The 21,862-nt window shown below is 41.5% G+C and overlaps 2 protein-coding genes across 2 annotated transcripts in view; one reads left to right on the forward strand and one right to left on the reverse strand.

Annotated features, from left to right (window-relative positions):
* RSPH14 (radial spoke head 14 homolog) overlaps nt 1-21,862 on the forward strand; it is a 172,739-nt gene that overhangs the window by 92,150 nt on the left and 58,727 nt on the right. The gene's annotated exons all lie outside the window — the stretch shown is intronic.
* The window catches only part of GNAZ (G protein subunit alpha z), a 109,634-nt gene that overhangs the window by 64,881 nt on the left and 22,891 nt on the right, over nt 1-21,862 (reverse strand). The window contains exon 2 of the mRNA XM_075276490.1: nt 13,483-14,711. Within this exon, the coding sequence (XP_075132591.1) occupies nt 13,483-14,205 (723 nt within the window). The 5' untranslated portion in view covers nt 14,206-14,711. The remainder of the gene's footprint in view (nt 1-13,482; nt 14,712-21,862) is intronic.

Here is a 21,862-nt window from a genome sequence, read left to right on the forward strand (position 1 = left end):
TGTTTCTAGCCTAAGGCTGGATTCACATCTGCATTGAAGACTCTGCCACAGATTCCACTTAAAATTGCCAGAGACAAAAGTTCAACAAGGAAGACTTCTCTCTGCCTGTTTTAGAATAAAAATGGGGGAAACCTGCTGGACACTTTTATAGTCTATGGGGTCCGCAGGTAAGTGCTGTTTTAGTGGATGGGCTCTCCGTCATTCAGGTCCTCTGAGGGAGAGCCCTGCACAAGTGTCAGTCTAGCCTGAGTTTTTTTTGACCAGGTGCAAAGGTCAACACATGCTAATATAACCTTATATGTTGGAGCTTTCTATAAGAGGTATATATCTGAGAATACACCTGATGACACAATTCTCAGACATGATGTGAACAGAGGCCTAGCAGACAGCGTGAGAATTATTTATCTGATATATATTCTTGGCTTAAACCCACAGTCTGTTACATCTATGTTTGCTGCCAGGTTGAATGTAATCTACTATGCCATATGAGAACTTGCCCATGATATTGTGGGTAGAAACACCTGGACCACAAGTCAGCAGTTATGGTTCGACTGCCAGCCTGTGACTATTGCTTTCCTGTATGTACAGATTAAAATACTAAAAAATGGCTGCCATGATCCTTGCTTTAGAACCACACCACATTTTAGCAGCCTGTCCTTTACTCTGAGATATTTAGAAAATAACTTTGTTTTATAATACAGAATATTATCTTCTGCTGTTTTAGTCCTACAGTTTTTGGTTTGGTTTTTTTGAAGATATAAATGCCCCAAGTTTGTTTGTTTTTGTTTTTTTTTTAGATAGAGGGATCACAATGTACATTTTTTTTCCCTATCAGTATGTCTTTGTAGAATGGGAGGAAACCCACGCAAACACGGGGAGAACATACAAACTCCTTGCAGATGTTGTTCCTGGCAGGATTCGAGCCCAGGACTCCAGCACTACAAGGCTGCAGTGCTAACCACTGAGCCACCGTGTTGCCCCCATAAATGTCCCATGTTTTGTTGAATGAAAGCAGCATATAATGCAACCAATACAACATGAGGTGCAAAGCGATGGTCACATGACCACAGACCCCGTATACCCCCAGTAGGTGAGGTAACCCATGTTATCCTCCCCACCACTTGTAAGCACTTCACATGTCCGTAGCCGTTTCGCTCACACAAAACAATGGCCCACTTGGCATTTGAGTTTTGCATTTGCAAAGGTCCAGGTTTAGGATGCGTTTTCTCTATGGGTGATCCATGTTTCATGTCTGTACAAAATGGAAACCTTTTTTAGTAAACAATTTGCAATACTTTAGAATGTATTGGACGTGTGAAAAAAAAATTACAGTGCAAGCATCCATGTACTTACAGCGATTTGCACAGACCTATAAACTTCAATGGATTTCTGTGGTCTGCAAGATGAAGTAAAGGAGTGAACGCCTCTATTTTATTTTCCACAGACCAACAGGCCATTGAAAAAAAGAAAGGTCACAGCTCTAATTCATGGCTGTGTGAACAAGGCCTAAGATGTAAAGGATGGTCTCCATTTAAATGAATTAGTGATTAGGATCTTTACAGGTCCCGTATTATTATAATAAGATTTCCTAATGGGCATAAATCTGTGCGTCTTAACAGCGTAATGTACTTACTACGATACCTACCTGCTTGGCTTAACTTCACCAAACACCTGTCTACTGGTGCCCCCAACCAAGTACTAGAAGGTTTACTGCAAGGCACTGTGGCTGGCTTATTAAATTCAGCGGGACCACTCAAGTGTTTCTACATGACACAGACAATACAGATAAGGAGATTGACAATGGGGGATGGGCTGTTTGGCCATGTCTTCAGTAGCGCTGACGTCTGTCAGTACAGGGATCCAGACTAATTGTGGACAGCATAAATGAATTATTTTAACATTTTCTATACTGCTGCGTCTATGAAAGCATCTGCATAGACTGTGACAGAATGCACTGCGTCTCTCAGGCTGTTACAATTGTATATATTGCTGTGACCATCCTTGTACTAACTTACCGTCTAGTAACAGTTACCGACTTGTGACATTTATGATGACCTTGCCAAGCGTGCCCACCCCGGCTTTTCTCTGGGAGATTATACACTACTCAATCTCATTCCCTACAGCCCCAGCCATAGAATACATGGATTAATAAAGGAAGATATTCTATGAAGAGCTGGGACTATTGTCTTGAGCAGGGCTGGGCTTACATGCTACAGGATTTTGTACAATCCAATTAATTCTTCCGGAATCTAGTGATAATCATTGCATGGAAATGACCCGTAGCAATCTCTTACAAAGGCCAACAATCGTTGCCACAGTAATTGAAATAATTCTGATATTAAGAACGCGTAGTCTGCTACACGCACATGGATCCTTCTCGGCTGTTGGCATAGAAATGATTGGAGTTGTTGCAGATAGGCACTCCTTGTACAATTGGACAAATCATTATCATCAGATTGCAGAAGTCAGGTCTTCTGCTGACACAGAGATGGTTGCAGGCAGAGATCGCACCGCTAACATTTGACAGCCGTTGTGTTCTCGCCCGGAAGGAGCTGTCTGTGACTGGGATAGAAGGAGCCAAGTGCAGTGACAGCCCAGCTCCATACATTAGGAAGTGGGTGGAAGTACCCTCTGCCAAATGCAATGCATGCTGCAAGACGTACCAATCGTAGGGGATAATGTTACAGTTGCCATGGTAACCTGTCAGATTTCTCCAGTGCATAAATGTATGTACGGATGGATAGACGGATGGATAGACGGATGGATAGACGGATGGATAGACGGATGGATAGACGGACACTCAGTAGCCAATTCATGTGATGGGCTAATTCTGGTCTGTGAGATATGATAGCGTATCTCTTAGCTGCACCTTCATGCTGGAAGCCTCATGTCCCTCCACATTCTGCATTGAGATCTGATGAACGTGCAGACCCTTACCATGGATTTAAGTAGGCAGCTTTACACACTTGGTATACAGCAGTATCAGCTCTCCTGTCTTATTTTTGCCTGTCTTCTTCTCCTCCTCCTCCTCACAATGCTAATGCCAGTTACAGAATAGCGGGCAGTAAGGCCATTTGTTTCCAATCAAGCAGATGGAAACTTGGCGCATCGATTGTAAGTGAGGTAGACAGTCTCCTGCCATAAGCTTTCATATCATTGTGATGTAAAGGATCACTAACCCTAGAAAGAAGAAGTGTAGTAGCCCTCAGTGTCTAGTCTGCAGCAGCTTCTGTATGATCCTGACACAGGATTTCTGGATCACCGGCCATAGCTGCAGTATCGTGGCTCAACTATCTGCTGATACTAACAACAGGGTCCATCTGCCTGAAGAGAAAGGATCAATATGAAGCTGTGGCCTAGTCCTACCCCAACTCCAGCTCCACCGGTCTTCAGTCACAGGAAACCCCTGCTATTTACATTCTAGGATTGGTTCCACATACTGGCGGACATTTTGCCTCTGGGTAAGGGTTTTCAGGGCAGATATGCTGGTATACTGTAGAAAATAATATGGATATGCACCCTGACTTCAGTTAAAAAATTCTGCTTTCTTCTGAAGTGTAGTGTGCTTTAGGAATGGAGGCATTGAATTGGCTTTCTAGGACCCTACAACTGATGACCTACATTTAGGAGAGACCATCAATATCAGATGTGCCAGGACCCCTGTCCATCAGCTGAGTAAAGGGTCTGAGGCGCTAAGGCAAGCACTGTGTTCTCTTCATTACCAGGCACATTTCCAAGCCAAGTACTGCATTGTGTTCATTCCGGGGTAGACATAGACAACTGAGGGCTCCAGGGTCAGAACAGTTATATCACAGCATAGAGGACCTGCTTATGTCTTTCTAACAGTCTAGTACTTATTTGCTATGAAGTTCATTATCTTAGACATTTCTATGATTGCATCAATGATATGTCTACCCTTAATTCATTCTCATTGACTTGATTGGAATGGGACTAGGCCAGAGTAAACTGCAGTACCAGGTATAGCCACTATGAAATGTGGCAGACAATACCTGGTCACCGTGGCTCCTTCAATCAGCTGATCGGCAGGGTACTAGATGACAGACCCCTACCTATCTGATATTGATGGCCTAAACTATGGACAGACCATCAGTTGTACAGAATGAATAACTCTATAAATGTAATATAAAGCAGCACATACAGTATATAAGTAATGCATATGGTATTGCATATGTGGTTCGCAATAGAAAAAGTTCTAGAGATATTATCCACAAAGCATAAAACAAACATCAAGTATGCAATTTGCATTTAGGATACAGCGCTCCAAATAACCACTATGTGTGAACAAGGCTTTATAAACTGATTTTACAAAGAGTGAATGAAAGTTCACAGAAATTAGTCTGATGACTTCATGCTGTATATTATCCACAAACATATTCTTCTGGTTTACAGCTTCCTGTGGCTTGTTTATAGGCTTTGTTATTCCAGCTGGATGTAGAAAGGCTTATGGAATATGCTGGATAGACACTATCTCTTACCACAACTACTACTCAACAACATATAATGTCCTGAGTGCGTATACTAGATCCGTACTGTGCCAACTAGGTACCTGTTTACTGTAGGTTCACATCTGTGCTGGAGTCTCCTCCGAGCAGGACTTCTCTCCCCGCCGGTTTCAGTATAAACCAGCAAACCCCATTATAGTCTATTGTGTCCATAAGTGTCCGCACATAACCGCTGTTTTAGTGGTCCAGCTGTATATTGTTCAGGTCCCCCGGCAGACCCGAACAATGGAGACCTGAGCGTAGATGTAAACCGAGCCTTAGAATGCCCATTAGGCAGAGTGAAGGACAACTTGGTCTCCCTGGGCACATATTAAAAGGATTGTGCTGCAATGGATATTATAACCTATCCAATGCATAAGTGATACATCTGATAGTTTGGGGCCCCACCTATGGGAACTCCAAACCTCACTAGAACAGAGTTTGGCACCATCATTTAGAGGAGAGACGAGGGGACTCAGGACCCCAGTTCTATTAATAGTGAGACTTGTGGATAGATGATAAATATCCAGTGTGACACTACCTCAATAAATGTAATGGCATTTACCACACATATGTAACTACATGGCCATCTGTAAGTTTAGCGTATCGCTTACTGGCTTCATTGTGAAAAAGGATGGTCTTGAAGAGATTCCCCATTCAGATCTTTTAAACTGAAGATGGGAAGTGCTAAGTGGTAACACATCAGATAATAGGGCAAAAAGTCCCATTCCATATATTCTATCGTATAACTCAATTTATCACTTCATCAGTCATACTCCTGGTATCCACACAAGACGTGTACTCTTGGTATCCATGCAGGGCGTGTAGCTGAAACCCGACTGCAAGAAGAGGCTCTCGTGTCAAATAGATGTGACCAGGCAATCTCTTTGAGGGGCAGTTCACAAGGAGTAAACTGGTGCGCAATCTGGCACGTATACGCGTGTCAGAGTTTGCGCGCTCAAAAAAGATCCCATTGATTTCAATGGGGATTACGATCGTACAACGCCCGTTATTTTGCGGCCGCAAAATAACGCGCGTTATACGATCGTAATCCCCATTGAAATCAATGGGATCTTTTTTGAGCACGCAAACTCTGACACGCGTATACGTGCCAGATTGCGCGCCAGTTTACTCCGTGTGAACTGCCCCTAAGCCTGACTTTAAAGGAAATATTTTTAGGATAATATATGAAGCAGTTAACCCCTTCAGCCCTGCATTCCTAATCCTGCCATTACATGACGTATTTATGTCTGGGAACAAATGGCATAATTACAGTCAATTAGAACAATCTGGTCGTGCCTCAATAACAAGAGCTGACGCGGGCTACATTGTGTGATTTCTAATGCATGAGATGAAAGAAGATTGGGAGGAATTAATGGTGACCACGTTTATGTGGTCACAACATTGTATAAAATGATCTGCTATTGGGATGGAGTAAATTGTCTGGAAATTAATAATTAACTAATATAAAAGGGATGAGGTAATATCCTTTCTAGATTCGGTCAATAATAACTTTTCATTGCATTTCACAGACTGATTGTGAAAACATTTCTGGCCTCATTTATCAAATCTGTCTAAGGATGAGGCCACACATTGCGGAAAAGCAGCGTTTTTGTTTTTTTTTGTTGCAGAGCTTGAGTTTGGCTCAACAAAAGGCAGTAAAATCTACAACAAAAAAGCAACTTTTCCACAATATGTGATCTCATTCTTAGGGTATGTTCACACGGCGGAATTTGTATTCTGCGTGTGAACATTCCGCATGGCTAGTTGCGACGGGGATGATGGTGCAGTGCTCTGGCATCCTGTCGGAGCATTCCGCTCCAGATTAGGCCCAAATAATGGGCCTAATCGGGAGCGAGTCTCGTGCCGTGGAATCTGTGGCAAGAAGAATCATCTCGCTTCTTTTTTCCACTCCTAGCTATCGGAAAAAAGAAGCAAATGGCTCCCATTGAAGTCAATGGAAGCCCTTTTTGGCAGCAGATTTGGAGGCAGATTCCATGTCAAATTCCGCTGCCAAAAAACTCTGTGTGAACGAGCCCTAAGGCTGATGCCTCATGTTCTAGAAACATAGCGTTTTTGACTGCTGTGGAAAGGTAGTGAAAAAAACACTGTGCTTGTGGAAAAGCTATTATTTAGATTTATTTATTTATTTTTTTAAATGCAGAGTGTTGATTTTAGCTGCAGAATCACAAGCATTTACCCTATAGATTTTCTAGGGAAAGAAAAAATTGAGAGGAAAATGCAGCAAACACTCAATGAAAAATGCTGCAGAAAACTTCTAGTGCATTTTTGCCAAAATCAGACGTGGATACAGCAGGAAGGAGAGGTACATGTCTAGCCTTTTCCATTTCTTATGAATTTCCATTTCCAAGACATGCAAGAAAAACTGGAGAATTCAAAAAAAAGGTGTACTCTGGAAATGAGAGGTGTACTCCAGAAATTAGAGGTGTACTCCAAAAATGAGAGGTGTACTTTAGAAATGAGGGGTGTACTCCAGAAATGAGGGGTGTACTCCAGAAATGAGGGGTGTACTCCAGAAATGAGGGGTGTACTTTAGAAATGAGAGGTGTACTCTGGAAATGAGAGGTGTACTCCGGAAATGAGAGGTGTACTCCAGAAATGAGAGGTGTACTCTAGAAATGAGAGGTGTACTCTAGAAATGAGAGGTGTACTCTAGAAATGAGAGGTGTACTCTAGAAATGAGAGGTGTACTCTAGAAATGAGAGGTGCACTCTGGAAATGAGAGGTGTATTCTAGAAATGAGAGGTGTACTCTAGAAATGAGAGGTGCACTCTGGAAATAAGAGGTGTATTCTGGAAATGAGAGGTGTACTCTGGAAATGAGAGGTGTATTCATGAAACAAGAAGTGTATTCTGAAAATGAGAGTTGTAACTTAGAATTGAGAGGCATACTCCGGAATTTAAAGGTGTACTCTGTAGATGAGAGGTGTACACTGACTGTCAACCATTTATGAAGGAGTCTGAATCAGATTGTGGAAAAATAGCGGAGTGGATGGAGGTAACTGCTGGTGTCCATAGCTTCTTTTTTTTTTTATGTAGATTGTCAGCCCCATATAGTGATCACAATGTACTTTTTTTTTCCCTATCAGTATGTCTTTTTTTGTAGAATGGGAGGAAATCCATGCAAATACAGGGAGAACATACAAACTCCTTGCAGATGTCGTTCCTGGGGGCATTCGAACCCAGGACTCCAGCACTGCAAGGTTGCAGTGCTAACCACTGAGCCACCGTGTTGCCCCAGTGTCCATAGATTTTGAATAAAGCAATGTGACTGGTTTGGTTTTGTTGTTGAATGGTTATTTTAAGAATAGTCTGGGAGGTATAGAGGAGAGTGTATATTATCAGAGGAGATGTAAAGAAGCAAAATTGCAGAAAAAACTGCATTTCCGGGAACTTGATGGTAGATCCCAGTACTCATATAGGTCCGACAAATCTACCATCCAGGTCCCAGGAAATGCAGTTTTTACTGCAATTTTGCTTCTTTACATCTCCTCTGATAATATACACTCTCCTGAAGAGCTCTGTTTAGCGAAACGCGTTGAGAGATAGATTTAGGAGCAGTTCATTAATACCAGAATCTACCAGTCTATCGGCTGCTCTGAAATAATTGAATGGCGTACATGTGGCTTTGGGCGGGCTGATATTGATCAGGGCCAGATCTCCAACCGGCCTATTGTTATTATACAACCAGCACCTAGGGCCTTGCTCTGACACTGTTTAGGGGGCATGTCAATACAGCATGATAGCACTTACCTGAGTAGGACTCCTGTCTGGTACTGCTACATTTTTATCATTTGGAGATTAGAAATAGGGATTACGGCACAGAGGGGCGAATTACCACTGAGCACACCTGCATAATTCAATTCTACTGTAACGGTGCTACCAGGGGCATTGTATCTCGTCCGCCGTTTCTGGTGTTTTCCAATTAGAGGCCTCTTTTTTATTTGTTTAATAGGGACATGTTATTTTGTTTTTAGTCTTATTTATTAATAAAAGCTACGTTTTAGCCATATCACTTTCTAATTGAGGGTACCTACCCCCTTTTTCAAATATACGTCCTGGTACTCTTTACCCAGTGGACGTCACATGACAGAGAGCTGCATCCTAACAAGTGTAGCCACCAAGTGGAACATTTGTCTGTCAGCAATTCTATTTATCTTTGGCTTTTCATGTTTCTCATGCTCTCTTGCTCTCTATGGAGGGAATGGTAGAAGTTTTCCTGCTGTGCTGGAGCTGATCATTCTGCATTTTTCTTGCTTACACAACAAAACTGTTCGCAGCTTGATCTATGCCTTACCAGCAATATAAAGCCACCAGTCTCTAATAGATCCGAGTCAGTTTTAATAGAGCCATCGCAATCGCGTCATTATATCTTGAGGTTTTTTTTCGCCTGCATCATCAGTATTGCAGCACAACTTAGCTTGTTTCCCTAAACTTTTGCCGGGGTTTGTATGTTGAGGTTTCTGCTACAATCGGCCAGTAAATGTCAGTTTATTATAATTATGGCTGCAGGGAGATTAAATATGATTAGTTTCATGGGATGCAAAAATGATCTGACCTGCTAAAATATTCCTGAAAGATCACTGTAAGCACTGAGCCATATCTTATAACTCAGTTACCCCTCTTAATAAGAAAACAGCAGGAAGTCATTCTGTGTAATGTTAGACTTAAAGGGGACGTTTCACCACCCTCACCCACTACAGTTTTTAGTATCTGTTAACAGGCCTGGCATCACTAATTCCATCACAATTGGAATTTTTCTCTGCCCCCCCCCCCCCCATTCCTGAGCAATCACTGTAGTTAGCTTTGATGCATGATATGCTGTCAGACACCGCTGTTCTCACAGTACAGAGCTTAAATATTATATTAAGCACCAAAACTAACAGCATTGATTGCTCAGGAATGGCAGGGCTAGAGAAAAAAATCCAACTGTATTATAACTGGTGAAGCAGCAGCTATTAAATGTTGCAAAGAGCTGGACTTGTTGGAGGCGGTCCTCTTTAAAGGTGCACCAAATAGACACATATTTCACCATACATTAGGTGACTGTATAGTTCATAAAAACTAAGTAGTAGTAGTAAGTGGTAAGTACTAAAAAAAAAATGGAGTTTAAACCATTTAAAGTATGTTACAACTAAGACGAGGTTCACATTTGGGCCGCAATCTCGGTTGGAGACTCCATCACAGAATCCACTAAAAATGGTCGGAGAGAAAAGTTCTGCATGGTGGACTTTTCTCTCCACTGGTTTCAGAATAAAAAGGGCAGAAACCTGACAGACACATCTATCGGGCCACATTATAGTCACCAGTGGGTGTGGGTCACCGTTATTTTAGTGAATGGACTCTCCATCATTCAGGCCCGCTTGTGATCCGGAACAACAGAAAGCCCAGAGCAGGTGTGAACCTAGCCGGACGGAAATCGTTTTCAAAACTGAATATTCTAGTAACATAAGATATATGATTATCATTACATGTATATGGATGTCTTACACTCTACATTCAAACCTGGAGAAGCATGTAGTAAAAGTACTAGAGGGCAATACTGGTTGACATCCAACCATTTTGGTTTATGATGGTTTTAAAAGTATATTGTGCAAATATATGCAGACAAATGCCATCATTTTGGATTTGTCCATTGACTTCTGCTATAGAAACCTTCAGCATATGCCACACTTATGTCCAAAAAATAGATCTGTATGGATGAAAATGATCCAAACAGTCACACTATAGAGTTGTATGGAGAAAGCAGAATGGGGCCATCCATCTGTCTACCTATTGTGTACAGAGGTGTCCCAACTTGTCACCGATTGCCAGATATTGGGTAAAAGGTATATGTTCTTTGACTCTGGCAGTGGCTTATTTCCCTTTCCTCATTGACAACACAGGTATAGTAAGTCAAGCATGGCTGTTTGTGAGGTAGATAGGAGAAATTGCTGTCAGTTGAACAGTTGGGTTATTTGCAACTTCTCTAAGATAAGTAAATTGATGACCTTTCCTCCACCGATTAGATGATTGAATGGGTCTTGGTGCATCAGAGAATGCTGTGACCTCTTCATAATAACTGTGATGTCATGTGGTTCCTATCTGTCTCATTCAAGTGAATGAGTCTAAGATGCACTACCAGGCACAGCCACTACACTTAAGAATAATTCAACTTCTTTGATGGGTGAAAGTCTGTGTATTGTAAATTTACTATCCCTCTGTTCTGGAGCAATGTATGAGAGTTATAATACACAACATTTCACTATCAGAAAGGAGAAAAACTTTCAAAACCAGAAATAACAGTTAGTCAACATACAGTCAAGGACGGATTCTGTGGAGTGAGGTTGTGGCACAAAAGGGGCCCAATTAATCTGTGTGTGTGTGTGGGGGGCTCTAACAGGGAATGGGAATCATTTATGCAGGGACATGTTGTGAACAAGTCTTCATGGCCATCTAGGCCCAGATTGAAAAGGAATGAGAAATATAAAGACTGCTTAAATAAATGAATAGAACGCAGAAGTTGAACAGGCGGGCCAAAGCTGAGCTTTTACACCAAGTTCGGTGATCTTTTAGTTACGTCCTTGTTCAGATTGCTTGCTCACTTGGTTGAATTTGTTTCCGATCTGCTGTCCAATTGAAGGGAGTTAGTTTTCCTCATCTCCCCTTTATCTGAGGCCTGGTTCACATCCGTGTTCGGTATTCCGTTCGGGAAGTCCACTTGGGGACCCCCCCAAAGGAATACCAAACACATTAAAAAGTGGTGAGCAATGAAATCACCTAGACTATAATGGGGTCTGAGTGTTTTCCGCATGGTGTCCACATGAATCATGTGGAGATAAAAGTAGTTATTAAAGTACTTTTCTCTCCGCATGACTTGTGCGGACACCGTGCGGAAAACACTCAGACCCCATTATGGTCTATGGGGTCCATGTACTTTCATTGCTCACTGCTGTTTAATGCGTTCGGTATTCTGTTCGGGGGGTCCCCAAGCAGACTCCCCAAACGGAATACCAAATGCAGATGTGAACTAGGCCTAAGCTTCTGAGAATTATTGACTAGTTTCGCAATAGTCTCAGCGTGAAGAAGAAATACATATATTTCAGGATAATATATTATAACAGGCACTGCAGGCACATTATATATGTAAGGATCTATGTTCAGGCAGAACGAGACACATGGCAACATTTATCGTGCCCCAATGACTCTGTCCTTGGCACAGACCTTTAAAAAAAAAAAAAGGTCATTGATTTTCTGCCATTTTGTTGAATGCAATATAATTCTAACCTCTGTCACACAAACATGTTATTCATAATGTAGTAGTTACTGTAATTGCCTGAACCATCTGACAAGGTTTTTACAGTGCTCTACTTTATATTTTTACACAGGAAACCCTCTATCTAGGAAGTCCCTGTTCACACTACTTAGGTTTTGGTTTAAAATGACGCCACGACAGCTCTCATTTTCTGATAGACCCTGATACAACACACTGAGGCAGATTTAGTAATACTCTCTGAAATTTACATAAGGAAAAATTATGTAAATCAGGCAGTAAGAAGTTAAGGCAAATTAATCACATTGGCACAGGCTGTATAATAAATTTTGCACATTTTTAGACACTTCTGTCTAACTTTACAAAACCTCTTAGTTGCCCTTAATTTTTTTGCCTAAGATTTGGGAACAGTTTCATGACCTTTCCGTATAGCGACACCCTTACCTCTAAGTCATGCCCCATTGTCTGGAGAAAAAGGAGTATAAAATACATAAGAAATGTGGTCCTCCAGTTTTTTGTGTAAATTGAATCCGCATTCTAGTGCTCAAAACTTTGCGTCTCCCCAGTAGACTTGAATATGGTTCGCCAAGGCTTCCACTTTTGACAACACTCTACATCAATATTATTACAAAACCACTAGACAGCTTCACAGGAAACTGATGGAACCCACAAATTCTATATGGATCCATCTTTCTTTATGTCACAGAGCATGAAGTACAACAATCATTCTCCAATTTACAGATGTCTACCGCTTATCGGCACTGCCGCATACTAGTCTTCCCTGTATCTAGTACTGTATGTAAGATAACATATTTAACTCTGATTTTGCTAGGTAATGGCAAGACTCTAAGCTAAGTATAAATCTTTGGTAGAAACATGTGACCATTCTCTATTTCTTCTGCTATTCAAATGTGAAAAAGTATATTACAAGTATATCGCTTAGACTAATAATGTGTTAGGCCTGCTTCACATCTGCGTTCGGGCCATTCCCCTATCCACATGAAATATGCAGAGAGAAAAGTCCTGCAAACACCACTTTTCTTTCTGCATTTTTCATGTGGAAATCATACGGACCCCATTATAGTCTTTGGGGTCCACGGGTTTCCTTAGGTAACCGAATTTTTATGTGGATAGGTTTCCGTTCGGGGGTCCCCAAACGGAAACTCGAACGCAGATGTGAACCGGGTCTCACAGTGATCTGTCTGTATATCACAGAATACCTTGTGCCAATGTACAATCCTAAATAGCAAAAATAAATGTGGCACATATTGAATATATAGTATGAGCTCTCCAAGGAGGGTTTCTAATCCTTAAAGGCATTCTGTATATGGTTGTTGTGAGCACAAGGATTGCTACTGTTTGGATGTGCTGTCTACTATTTAAGGCACGTATTCACCTTCCTTATTTTTTGCCTTTGGCTACTGCAGTAATTTACAGCATCCACCATATGTTTTAAAGATCCTATTTGCTCAAAGCAGCCAAACAAATATACTAAGGCGTGTTTGTACAAACCGCAGTGTGCCCTTTCTCTCGTGTCTTTCTTATATTACCTTCTCCATTTACAGTATAGGTACTGAGATGCAGATTTGTATTAAAGCAATTTCTAGGAGCATATGCCTGATTATATCTAAGAAAAACATTTGCAACAAAACTGTCTATGGGCATCTTCATACAATGTACGCAGTATGTCAGTATTTTCTTTACTTACTGTTTGGTTGTCTTCATAAAGCTTCAAATCATATCCACTGAGTTCCACACAGAATATTATGGCTGTCACACCCTCAAAACAGTGAATCCACTTCTTTCTTTCGGACCGCTGGCCTCCAACGTCGACCATCTTGAATGTCAGCTCTTTGAAGGTGAACTTGTTCTCTACAATGCCTGTAGTCATGTCTCGAGATCGCAGGATGTCTTCTACAGTGGGGATGTACTCTACAGCTGCTATCCTTTCAAGGTCATTTAGGTAATATGCAGCATTGTCTTCTAGATGATACTCATTTGAGCGGGAGAAGCACTCTTGTACACCAGAGTCTGCCCAGAGTCGCTTCATCACTCCCAGCAGTTCAGAAGTAATTTCACCCTTGCTTTCTGCAGGGCCTGTCAAAGCAAACAGTTGTACTGCGTCGTATGCTCGGTCAGGGTTGTGAAACTCAATCTTCAAAGTTGCAAGTGCCCTAATGATGCGTGTGAGGGAGTCAATGGCGTTATAAATGATGAGGGGCTTATATTCTTTACATGCTTCCAGATTGAACCCACCACTATGGATGATTTTCATCTGCTTTACAATGGTGCTTTTGCCAGAATTACTGGTTCCAAGCAGCAAAAGTTTGATTTCCCTGCGTTGGCGCTGACTTTCTGAGCGCAGGTGCCTATCGATCCTGCGCGAGCGCCTCGCAGCCTCTTTCTCCTCCGCACTCTGCCGACATCCCATGGTAGGTGGTTGCCAGAGGTGGAGATTCCCCCCTTCTCTCACTTTATCCTTCCTCTTTGTCTAACAGATAGTTTGTCTTTCAGCCTTGTGCCAGGTATGGTAAAAATCAGATTGAGCGAGTGTCACCTCAAACAAGTGTGTAAAATAAGGACCAGCACAACCTCATGCAGATGGCCTCCGCAGCAGATGTCATGGCACTCCCCTTCCCTCGAGGTAGAAGTGGCACATTCCTTTTTTTAATGAAAAAAAACTTGCTGTCTCCACTGAGTGACCATATCCGTCATATACCCTTTTCTCTTCTGCATAATTCTTCCACTTCCTTGTGTCCAAAGGTAAGGAGCAGCCTACATCTGCTTCTGCCTCACTTGCCTCTTAATTGTATTTTCTGGTCACCATGGTGATCCTTCTCGGTGCAGAAGAGATTGTGTGGCCGGCCTCTTGTCTACTCCACTGGCCTTTTTGATGTCTTTTCCTTTCTTCGCCCTCTGTCAGACAGTGATCTGTATCTGTTAGAGACAAAGAAAGGTAAATATGGAAGGACCACATCTGTTCTCGGTTGCTTCACACAATACAAAGCGTGCATCATGCTCTATGTGAAAGCTTCATAAAACAGTATAAACTCATTACATACTATTAAATTTGTCCAAACATGGCTGACTTATCACTGGCTGCATGCCTACTATGGGAGTGCGAGTTGAAGAAGACCTGGCACCCATCCTGAGACAAGTTTTGGTAACATTTCATGCCATTCTGAAACATCTACCCTAGATCTCTGCATTTTGCTTTTTCTCAGTTTTTCCTCCTAGATATTTATGAATAAATGAACAACTGGTTGTTACCATTCCCCGTCAAATGGGTGTAACCCTACAGAGCTTGCTTGTAAGAAATGATGCTCCAGATTTATTGTGTCATGGGGAATACAACAGTTCCCTGAAATAGACATGTCTGGCGAAATCTGTAATATAATTGGAAATGTGTCATCTATAATATATGACAGTGCCCAAAATAAGTCCTACCTGGGGGAGAGGGCACCTAAAGAACATTAGGTGATGGAAATGGTAGTCGTTGGCTTGTCACATAACATTTACTGACCTTCCTTCTTGAAACAGATCAGCCACGTATCATATTAAGGTCACGAGAACAATGGATATTTTACTTTTGAATGAAGCATTGATCTTTAACAGAAGAATATTACGTAAATAGTAAGGGTTATTGATTAATATGTGAGACAATAGTATGTATGCCACTCCTCAAGGGTCATATCATGTCATGGGATCAATATCAGCAGAGGACTGAAAAAAGACAGACAGAGGGGGTTCTTCATTTCAGGCTGATACATAGTTGCCACACACCAGTCAGTCATTTTACATTCAGCCACAGACTTTCCCATGCGTTTCATACATTCCTACTACTTTATGGCTTTCAGAACGTGTACACAAGATTATATTTTATTTTACTATACATAATAGTAATTGTGTGTATAGATACATAGGACTATTGGTGCATGGACTAAATGAGTGGCTTCATTGTGAACCAGGATGTTATTGTCTGGTTATACTTACTGGTGGCCATTTGTCTTTGGCCGTCTTCACTGGGGAATGTATCAGAGATTTAGGTAATTTGGTGGGTGTAATAGAGGAAGGCTCCTGGATGAGGATACCCTTCCAGAATGGATGCCTCTCCCCATCCCCTCTTTTAGGGTTTAGAGAACTAGGGCAAGGAACCTTGCTAATACCTCAATCTGCCTATACCTATCCTGTACCTTATACAATTGGTATATAGACTTTAGAAGAAGCACTTTTCATGTTCATCTCATCATTCTGTCCATATACACAGAAAAAGGTCCATATATATATATATATATATATATATATATATATATATATATACACACATATATATATACACATATATATATACACATACACACACACACACACACACTATATATATTTATTTATTTTCATTTTTTTTGTTAAGATATATTCCTGTAGGTGCGTAAATTGTGCAAATGGAGTTTTTATGATGCCCACACATCTTTCTGAAAAGGGAGGTGACTGCTTCATGGCCAGGTTACAAAATTTATGACAAGGCAAAAAACTTTGGCCTTGACAAACCCTCCCCCACTGAGCTTTGTAATGACACAGCAGGGCAATTTAGTATCATTTACTGCAGAATCTCCTAGTCCAGTAAAAGCCAGGCTGTAACTAAAGCTGGCCATACACAATGAATAAATATTAGCTGATGGTTATGCAACTGTCCAGTCCTCTTCTTCTTAGCCAGATAAAATGTCTACATTTAAGCGTACCTAAGTTTTGGATGACTTTTCAGAATACGTTGCCATGAGTGTCCACTGGAGAAATAATGCTATATCCAACCATTACATGACTTCCATTCTGAATTTTAGCAGTTTTCCCTTCTGTAGAATCTCAGTTGTCCCTGAACAGTTCGGTGGAGATTAGTTGCTATGAACTCTTCTCTGCCACTCTCTGATCATAATCTTCTGTCTCTCACCATCAGTGCTCTCTCCCCTTCACAAGATAACCCTACCCATCACACATATAGGAATTTACATGTTAGCGACACCCTGCACCTCTCAGATACTCTACAGTCCTCTCTGTCCCCCATCTCCTCAATCTCCTGTCCCAATCTGGCCACCAGTCACTATAATGAAACCCTTAAAAATGCATTGGATGAGGTTGCTCCCCCTCCACTCGTAATGTCCGACATAGGAGGCAGCAGCCCTGGCACACGCCACAGACACGATTTCTTCAGCGGTGCTCTAGGTGTGCCGAACGTCTGTGGAGAAAATCACGTTCACCTGCAGATTTCATCCACTTCAAATTTATGCTTAAAACATATAGTTCTGCCCTTTACCTCGCCAAACAAGTCTATTTCACCGCCCTCATCTCTTCTCTCTCCAGCAACCCTAAAAGGCTTTTTGAAACTTTTCACTCCTTACTCACACCCAAGGTACAGACGCCATTTACAGACCTTAGTGCTGATGACCTGGCCACGTATTTCCATGATAAAATTGATAAGATCCGTCAGGAAATAACTGCCCAATCCCCAGGTGGTATTGATCCCATCACCTACCATAGTACGGATCCCCTCACCAACCGCACTTCAGTCTGTCCATTCTCATCTTTTGAACCTGTTACAGAACAGGAAGTCTCTCAGCTACTTTCTACATCTTGCCCTACAACCTGCAGCAGTGACCCCTTCCCCTCACACCTTCTCCAATCTCTGTCGCCTGCTGTCATGATTTACCTTACTAAAATATTTAACCTTTCTCTTCTGGAATCTTCCCATCCTCTTTCAAGCATGCTGTTATAACCCCGCTATTGAAAAAACCCTCCCTGGACCCATCCTGTGCTGCTAACTATCGACCCGTCTCTAACCTCCCCTTCATCTCTAAAATCTTGGAACGCCTGGTCTATTCTGGTTTAATCCGCTATCTCTCTGCTAAGTCTCTTCTTGACCCCTTACAATTTGGTGTCCGCGCTCTGCACTCTACTGAAACGGCCCTCACAAAAGTCTCCAATGATCTCCTAATGGCTAAATCCAATGGTGACTTCTCTCTTCTTATTCTTCTGGACCTCTCTGCAGCTTTTGACATTGTTGACCATCATCTCCTCCTCACTATGCTCCGCTCAGTCGGCCTCAATGACACTGCGCTCTCCTGGTTCTCCTCTTATCTCTCAGACCGCACATTCAGTGTATCATTTGCAGGTTCTGTTTCTTCCCTTCTTTCCCTTGCTGTTGAGGTTCCTCAGGGCTCGGTCCTAGGCCCCCTGCTCTTCTTTCTCTACACAGCCCCCATTAGACAAACCATTACCAGATTTGGCTTCCGGTACCATCTTTATGCTGATGACACCCAATTCTACACATCTTCCCGTGACATCACCCCTTCACTAATACAGAACACCAGCGACTGTCTCTCTGCTGTCTCAAATATTATGTCTTCGCTCTATCTGAAACTAAATCTCTCTAAGACCGAACTACTACTGTTTCCACCATCTAATAGATCTGTCCCTGATATATCCATTGCAGTCTCAGGCCTTACTATAACTCCTAGGCAGTATGCCCGCTGCCTAAGGGTCATGTTTGACGCAGACCTTTCCTTCACCCCTCATATTGAATCACTCGCACGCTCATGTCACCTCCACCTCAAAAACATCTCCAGAATACGCCCTTTAGAGATACATTAAAGACACTTATTGTCTCTCTGATTCATTCTCGCCTTGACTACTGTAACTCCTTACTAATCGGTCTTCTTCTTACTAAACTCTCCCCGCTACAATCTATTCTGAATGCAGCGGCCAGGCTCATCTATCAGTCTAGACGCTCCAGCGATGCCTCTGGTCTGTGCCAGTCGCTACGTTGGCTGCCTATTCATTATAGAATAAAATATAAACTTATCACTCTCATCCACAAGGCTCTCCATAATGCCGCACCTCCATACATTTCCTCCCTCATCTCTGTCTACCACCCAACCCGCGTTCTCCGTTCACTCAATGACCTAACACTTACATCCTCTATTATCAGAACTTCCCACGCTCGTATACAAGACTTCTCCCGAGCTGCACCACTTCTCTGGAATGCTCTACCCCGGACAATCAGATTAACTCTCAATTTCTACAGTTTCAAGCGCAAATTAAAGACATCTTTTCAGACAAGCCTATCACAATTCTTAATGTAAACCCTTCCGTACCATCATTAGAATCCCCAAAATTTAACCCTCCTCTGTTCCAGCTCCCACATTACCCCACGATATGATGCCATTTCAGGCTAACGCTATTTGTCCAAGAACCATCCACATGTTAAAGGATACAACTGGTAACGGTTCAAAGTTTTATGTTTGTGTAATGACAGTAACCTCTATTACAAAATTGTCTGACCACTTACTAAAGCAATAAGTAACTAACTATAAGCAATACCGCCCCTGCTACCTCTTGTGTCAGCCCCTCTACCTCATAGATTGTAAGCTCTTGCGAGCAGGGCCCTCAGTCCCATTGTGAGAAATTACTTTTCTTGTAATGTATCTTTGTGTCTGTATTTGAACCCTACTAAGTGTACAGTGCTGCAGAATATGTTGGCGCTATATAAATAAAATGTATTATTATTATTATCATCATTATTATTATTATTATTATTATTATTATTATTATGATGTCTCCCCTAGACAGCACAAGGAGCAAACAAGATCTCCTGTTCACGAACTCTCACTCACTTGAAGGCACATTTAGGACATTATAAATTACCGGTAATATTGAACAAAACTGACGTGAAGAAAACATTTAGGGTGAGAAGAAAAATTCACTATAAGGTGCAGCATTATATCTGTTTCTATGTCTCTGCTTTTCCCTCAGTTGGCTCCTCCCTCCCCTCCACTCTTCCATCTCCATAGACTTCTATGGGTACATGTCATCTGACAACTTGGTAAATAAACTGTACCTCTTGGGAGAATAAGACATATCTAGCAAAGATTTCAGAGTGAGAGACGAATTTAGAAGATGGAGGAGGGGAAAAAACTGATAAGTAGAGAAAAAAGCACTTTTACTAATAGCAAGTACAGTAACTAACCAATAACTAATATATACTCTTACAAAGCAAAGATTTAAATAAAGTTTGTTAAAAATTCAGGGACCATTTATATAGCAATGTGCTCAATGTGATAAATAGAACACTGTATAATTCTCAAAACTGAGATGTCAAAATCAAAGAGATCAGTCATTTCTTTTTGATCTTGTTCCATAATATCTGGCCATATGGGCTGTTATCAATCAGTTCCATAAATCCCATGGCCTGCTGTTTGCTATTACATTCACACTTACACTAGAGGCTAATAAATGCTCCTGTCATCATCACTAGCCTTCTTCCTATGTTGATTTTCTCATCTCACTTTTATGTGTGTCCAAAGTAAATATGAGCGAGAACTACTGTTCTGGGATTCCAGAGATTACAGTCAGACGTCCAGTAGAACTATGCCCTGAGATTTCAGCTGCAGACTTGGATCAGTAACTCACTGCTAGCTATGCTGTGCAGGACTTGCAGACATGTATGCAATAAGCCATTCACACTGTCACATTCACCTTCACACTAGCACACGCTCATACTTGTTCCCAAAAGTGCAGACTGTCTGTAAAGTGACTGCTTGATTTCAAGGTCAATAAGACTCTTCTTTTGCTGGAGCTCAGAGATGTCTGGATTTCAAGTATGCAATAAGGAATGATGTAAAACTAAACAGATGTAGAAAGAACAGTAACATTCGCTGGCAAATTTCACGAAAACTGTTTGCCATTTCTTGGCAGGTGACCATGTTCCTGTGTTGTCACTATCCTAAGACGATGACCTAGATTTTTCAAAGACTGTTATGGTTTTGCACTTCTTATCAACCATTCCTGCACATGGAAGTTGTGATTTTCTGTTAGCACTCTCAGAATTATCTTGGAGACAGTGGGGGTGTATTCATCTGGTGCTGACCGTTGCAGGCGTCAAAGATAATGCTTTTGGCACTTTTCCAACATGAAATCAAGTTGTGCCAGCTTCCTCAAAAACATGTTCCACTACAACCAGAAGGTTTGCAACATGGCTTTGTGCTTGTAATGAAAAAGACACTTTGTGTCATTAGAAATGACAATTATCCACGTAAAATGGATGCCTTTACCTTAGCTTAGTTATGGATATCTCACACATACACGGCCTATTTCTATAGACTGAGTGTAATGGGTGAATAAAGCGCTAGGGAATCATTATTTATAGTACGTCGCAGGTTTTATTTTTTATAAATAGTAATAACTAGAGGGTGTAAAGGCTCCCAGTAAAAGATCTAACAGCGTAGTCACTGAAAATATATCTTCTAATATCTCATATTCCTTCCCACCACTTAGTAATACATGGAATACACACTTGCTATAGCTCCTCCCCCCTGACAGGAAGTGCTTAATGAGTGATCGATTGATTTCCTGCCATGAATGTAGCATTAACCCAATTTACAGTGCTGTGCATTATTGTAGTCACTTAACCTGGTCATACACCTTACTTCAGTTTATACCTCCTGAACCCCCTATGCATATGCTCATAATAGGCATGTGTTCTTAATGGAGAAGTAGTTGCTGCCAGACACCAGTGGCAGCTTATCTCCTGGGAGAACAAAGGATTGGGAACATTCAAATCCAACATTTTCAATCCTTTTTTACACAACATCAGCTGTTCAGGACAGATAATCAGACCATGCACCATTGGCTTGTATTTTCTGACCTTCAAATTGCCAACCAAAAAGACTATTTAGTGGCGCACATGCCAACAATCTTGGTTTTGCCAAGAGGATTCAAAAGACAGGGGCTTATTGGGGGGGGGGGGGGGGGATACTTGCGCACCCCAGGTCTGGTACTTAAATATATTGGAAAGTACCATATGATAGTGGGATACATTTTGTCTGCTTCTTCAGCTTTAATATATCATTGTATAGTTGTCATACTGTAATAGGAGCCTTTCTAGTAGGTTCCCTTTATTCAATCTATGTATCACTAGAGCTCGGGGTAATGTGTTTTACAGCATGGCACTAGACATGGTGAATAATGTTCAGTTGTTAACATAGAAAAATGAAATAAAGTAGCTGATACGAGGTATCCAATGGTGAATGTTTTATGCT

Source organism: Leptodactylus fuscus, chromosome 1 (assembly GCF_031893055.1).
Source record: "Leptodactylus fuscus isolate aLepFus1 chromosome 1, aLepFus1.hap2, whole genome shotgun sequence".
NCBI classification, from domain to species: domain Eukaryota; kingdom Metazoa; phylum Chordata; class Amphibia; order Anura; family Leptodactylidae; genus Leptodactylus; species Leptodactylus fuscus.